This window comes from Oncorhynchus kisutch, unplaced genomic scaffold, assembly GCF_002021735.2.
Source record: "Oncorhynchus kisutch isolate 150728-3 unplaced genomic scaffold, Okis_V2 scaffold1689, whole genome shotgun sequence".
NCBI lineage: Eukaryota > Metazoa > Chordata > Actinopteri > Salmoniformes > Salmonidae > Oncorhynchus > Oncorhynchus kisutch.
In genome coordinates, this window is record NW_022263634.1 from 17,501 (window position 1) to 23,256 (window position 5,756).

Sequence of the window (5,756 nt, forward strand, 5' to 3'; positions counted from 1 at the left end):
TACAACGTTAACTAGATATTATCTGTGTCATTTATAGCCTGGCACAGATAGTAAAACTACATTAAATACAACGTTAACTAGATTTTATCTGTGTCATTTCTAGCCTGGCACAGATAGTAAAACTACTGTAGCGACCCGCACAGACAGCTGTGTGTTATGTGTTCGGCTAGTAGCTGGTTGTGTTGTACTTACCAGTTCCCAGTGTTCGCGGGGTCCGACATGCCAATCAACCTGCTATCTGCCAATCACAGGAATGCCTGGGATGTTCTGATGCCGGGCATCCTGGTGGTTGGCGGAGTGGCGTGGAGGGGGCGGGGCATTGGAAGTTAAGGTTCAGCCTTTGTTCTCTCTCTTCCGTCTGGGCTTCACAAGAGAAGGTCCCGATTGGCTTGTGGGGTATCTTTCATTTATTTGGCGTGAGCTAAGGCCAAACAGTAGCCTGTGTAAAGTTGCTAATAAACCGTCAATTCGTAACTCAATCCTCTGTCTGGACAATTGTTCCTTTATGATCTAGTCAGGTCATTACACTACATTAAATACAACGTTAACTAGATATCATCGCCACATAACTTATGTCGAATTTAAAAGACACCGTTACCCTTAGTAACGTCTGTTACACTGTAACTTACAGGCAGCCTCACATAAAAACCTATTGGTTAACAAAGCTTTGATTATGACCAAAGTCTATAGTAGTGAAAACTCTCTCTCTATTGTAACTTACCACACATTCACATCACTGCCTCCACATGAATGTGTCCTGTCAGAGCCGTTTCCTGTCCGTTAACTGTTAACAGGCTCGAGCCACAGCTTAACCAATGAGCTACAAGGAGGACTGACAGTCACGAGCGGTGCAGCAGCCTCTGCAGCAGCAGCCTCCCCCGGGTCCTAGTGCCCGCCCGGTAAGACGGTTAAGATGCGATGGAACGGTTGACGGAGAGAAAATAAATCACAGAGAACATATATTGACTGATATATTGAATTGTTTAGGGAAGCTTTAGCTTTGGCTTTAATAAATTCTGAAAATACTTGAAAACCAAAAGAGAAAAGAATAGTAGCCCTCCTCAGGAACAACAAAACCCTCACAGACCAACTTCTTCTTCTATGATATAATGGAGGTCCTCAAACCAACGTTAAAGGTGCATGGCGCCACCTACTGTTCTGGAGTGTGTTCAATCATGGTTTACACCACTCTAAATCCTCCTACCTAACTCAGTACTTCTGAGAAAATAAAAGAGTCCTACTAACTTCTAATAGACCCTCCCCATCCCCCAAATCCCTTCCAAACTCCCCCAACCCCGTCCAACCCCAATGACACTTCAATCTTTCCCTCTCTTCAACATCCTGACAACAATATCACAACACATACAAGTCTTGATATGAACTCAACTAACCGATGACCCCGTGCATTGACTCTGTACCGGTTCCCATCTGTATATAGTCTGTTTTTAGTCTCACTATTGTTACTGCTGCTCTTTAATTACTTGTTACTTTAAGGTAAAAGGTATAAGGTAAAAACACCTGTTGTATTCAGCATTTCACTGTGAGGTAAAAACACCTGTTGTATTCAGCATTTCACTGTGAGGTAAAAACACCTGTTGTATTCAGCATTTCACTGTGAGGTAAAAACACCTGTTGTATTCAGCATTTCACTGTGAGGTAAAAACACCTGTTGTATTCAGCATTTCACTGTGAGGTAAAAACACCTGTTGTATTCAGCATTTCACTGTGAGGTAAAAACACCTGTTGTATTCAGCGCATGTGACTAACCTACACTCATTAAAAACCCACTACCCCATTCCACTACTTTGACCCTATCTGCTCCTGCACCATGACAACTAACCCTACACTCATTAAAAACCCACTACCCCATTCCACTACTTTGACCCTATCTGCTCCTGCACCACGACAACTAACCTACACTCATTAAAAACCCACTACCCCATTCCACTACTTTGACCCTATCTGCTCCTGCACCATGCCAACGACCTGGGAGGACTGGACACCACCACTCAACACCCCCTGGAACTCTTCTGAAGTCAAATCTCATATGACCAAATACTTCTCTGGTTCTGAACTCTTCTCCACACCTTCTACCTCACTGAACTCTCCCTCATTCATTTCCATTTCACCTCCAGAACTCAGTCTGGGGCACGACTCTGTTTGCACTTGAATTATAACATTTGAAATGTCTCTATTAATTAGAAAATTATTGTTGTTTAATGTTTACTGTTCATTCATGATTGTTTATTATCTACTTCACTTGCTTTGGCATAGTAAAGATATGTTTCCCATGCCAATAAAGACCTTTGAATTGAATTGAGAGAGAAAGAGCTCCATATTAATGTATAGGGGACATGAGTCGTCATGGTTACTCATGGTTATGTGATGAGGCAGCCCAGTCAGTTACATGAACCAGTCTATTCTCTGAAAGAGGTCCAGACAGCCTGTTCCCAACAGTGGGGTCAGTAGGATTGGATAGGGGCCCCTCTCTCTCTCTCTGACTGGAGGAGAGAAGTGAAATGGTGTGTCTCCTCTGGTCAACAATACTCACCTTGAAAGACTCCACAGCCTGTTGGAGCTTCTTCAGCTCCTTCTCTCTCTCCTGGAATCTCTGCTGGACCTTCTGCTGACTCATCCCCAGCTGCCTCTGTGGAGAATCACTCTTCAATGAGCTATCAAGCTTTATTAGTCCAGTAGATCAATAGTATAGTAATGTGACATAGGACCCATAGAGAGGAAGGTCGACAATCCTGAGGAAGTCCCTTTACAATATTATATTATGTTGCTATGTGAATGATTATAGTTTTTATGGTAGGCCTACATGTATCAAGGGGTTGAGACTGAACTTTGGACTCATAAAAGGCCATTCAGAATGATAATAGTGTTTGACTTTAGAAAATGGTGATACATTTGTGGCAAACTCAATATACTCAAGGTTTGTGTTCATATTTGTGGATCCATTAATTATTAATAATTATTTAATTCTTTGTTTATCAGACAGTCACCAACAAGTTGTTCTGGTCTTACCTGTTTCTCAGTCCTCTCTGCTGCAGCTGACACTGTATCATGGCCTTTATGTTCATCCATCACACACTGATAACAGATACACTGCTGATCGGTACAACAGTAAACCTCCAGCAGTTTGTCATGATGAGAGCAGATCTTCTCCTGTAGTTGTGCGGTGGCTTTGACCAGCTTGTGCTTCTTCAAAGCAGGAGATTCATAGTGAGATTGGAGGTGAGTCTCACAGTAAGAGGCCAGACACACCAGACAGGACATGAGGGCTTTCTGCTTTCTGGTCCCAGTGCAGAAATCACACGCCACATCTCCAGGTCCAGCATAGCACAGAGCAGGAGGGGGAGCAGCCTGGAGTCCTGTCTTCTTCTGTTTCTCCACCAGCTCAGCCAACATGTTATTTTTCCTCAGATTAGGCCTTGGAGTGAAGGTCTCTCTGCACTGAGGACAGCTATAGACCCCTTTCAGATCATCCTGATCCCAGCAGCCCTCAATACAGATTCTACAGTAATTGTGTCCACAGATAGTAGTGACCGGCTCCTTCAGTAGATCCAGACAGACAGAACAACAGAACTGGTCCTGGTCCAGCAGATCTCCCTGTTGAGCCATTTGGACGGTTGTTCACTGTCACACAGACAGACGACACAGAGACTCAGATCAGTTTCGTTTCCACAGAAGAGAGTTTGTGGGGGGTGTGGACTTTCTGGTTCTGCCAGAGGGCTGGGGTTAGAGGGATGGAAGGAAGGAGGGAGAGAGAACTGCATGCAACGTTGAGAAGAAGGAGAGAGTGAGAGAGGGAGGGGTTAGAGAGAGGGAGGGGTTAGAGGGAGGGAGGGGTTAGAGGGAGGGAGGGAGGGAGGGAGGGAGGGAGGGAGGGAGGGAGGGGTTAGAGGAAGAGAGAGAGAGAACTGCATGCAACGTTGAGAAGAAGGAGGGAGTGAGAGAGGGAGGGGTTAGAGAGAGGGAGGGGTTAGAGAGAGGGAGGGTTAGAGGGAGGGAGGGGTTAGAGAGAGGGAGGGGTTAGAGGGAGGGAGGGGTTAGAGGGAGGGAGGGGTTAGAGGGAGGGAGGGGTTAGAGAGAGGGAGGGGTTAGAGGGAGGGAGGGGTTAGAGGGAGGGAGGGGTTAGAGGAGGGAGGGGTTAGAGAGAGGGAGGGGTTAGAGAGAGGGAGGGGTTAGAGAGAGGGAGGGGTTAGAGAGAGGGAGGGGTTAGAGGAAGAGAGAGAGAACTGCAACGTCGAGAAGGAGACAAATATTTTAGTTCCCAGGTTAGGACCCTTAATATTAAAGACTCAGATCAGTTTAGTTTCCTCAGAAAATAGTTTGTGCGAGGGAGAGGGACTTCCTGGTTCTGCCAGAGGGGAGGGGTTAGAGGGAGGGAACGAGAGAAGGAGGAGTGCAGAGAGGTAGAAGTTAGGTCTACTGAATCCTGTATGTATTGACTGATCATTGAGAATGATGGAACACTTTACATTACAGTGTGGTTATTACTGACAGGTCTAAGAGAAGATGTTTTACAATCAGAGTTCTTTGTGTCTCTTCTTAGTCATACAGATCCCCCACATCTTATAGGTGGACGGGGTTATGAACATATACAATACATTATTTCTGAAACCAGATGAAATTAAACTGTCTTTCAGCAGGAAAAGCTTCTCTAATAATCCTAACCATGGCTGGGTGTCTTCAGAGACTGAGAGGTAGAGAGACACACTGTCAAGCTGACAGGTATCCTAGTGGTTTAGAGACTGAGAGGTAGAGAGACACACTGTCAAGGTGACAGGTATCCTAGTGGTTTAGAGACTGAGAGGTAGAGAGACACACTGTCAAGGTGACAGGTATCCTAGTGGTTTAGAGACTGAGAGGTATAGAGACACACTGTCAAGGTGACAGGTATCCTAGTGGTTTAGAGACTGAGAGGTAGAGAGACACACTGTCAAGGTGACAGGTATCCTAGTGGTTCAGAGACTGAGAGGTATAGAGACACACTGTCAAGGTGACAGGTATCCTAGTGGTTCAGAGACTGAGAGGTAGAGAGACACACTGTCAAGGTGACAGGTATCCTAGTGGTTCAGAGACTGAGAGGTATAGAGACACACTGTCAAGGTGACAGGTATCCTAGTGGTTCAGAGACTGAGAGGTATAGAGACACACTGTCAAGGTGACAGGTATCCTAGTGGTTCAGAGACTGAGAGGTAGAGAGACACACTGTCAAGGTGACAGGTATCCTAGTGGTTTAGAGACTGAGAGGTACAGAGACACACTGTCAAGGTGACAGGTATCCTAGTGGTTTAGAGACTGAGAGGTACAGAGACACACTGTCAAGGTGACAGGTATCCTAGTGGTTTAGAGACTGAGAGGTAGAGAGACACACTGTCAAGGTGACAGGTATCCTAGTGGTTTAGAGACTGAGAGGTATAGAGACACACTGTCAAGGTGACAGGTATCCTAGTGGTTTAGAGACTGAGAGGTATAGAGACACACTGTCAAGGTGACAGGTATCCTAGTGGTTTAGAGACTGAGAGGTATAGATACACACTGTCAAGGTGACAGGTATCCTAGTGGTTTAGAGACTGAGAGGTATAGATACACACTGTCAAGGTGACAGGTATCCTAGTGGTTTAGAGACTGAGAGGTATAGAGACACACTGTCAAGGTGACAGGTATCCTAGTGGTTTAGAGACTGAGAGGTATAGAGACACACTGTCAAGGTGACAGGTATCCTAGTGGTTTAGAGACTGAGAGGT

General features: G+C 45.5%; 1 protein-coding gene across 5 annotated transcripts in view; it reads right to left on the bottom strand.

Moving 5' to 3' along the window:
* LOC116367489 (tripartite motif-containing protein 16) overlaps window positions 1–3,692 on the bottom strand; it is an 8,676-nt gene extending 4,984 nt beyond the window's left edge. The window contains exons 1-2 of one of the 5 annotated variants that reach the window (XR_004208358.1): window positions 722–1,508; window positions 193–439 (exon numbers count right to left, since the gene is read on the bottom strand). Coding sequence is in view for 1 of the 5 variants with exons in the window: in XM_031818891.1 (XP_031674751.1) it covers window positions 2,552–2,647; window positions 3,028–3,624 (693 nt within the window). In the remaining 4 variants the exon portion in view is untranslated. Of the gene's footprint in view, window positions 1–192; window positions 1,509–2,551; window positions 2,648–3,027 lie in introns of those variants that run through there. The other 4 variants (XM_031818891.1, XR_004208357.1, XR_004208359.1 and 1 more) reach the window with 4 other exon arrangements.
* Between the last annotated feature and the right edge of the window lie 2,064 nt (window positions 3,693–5,756).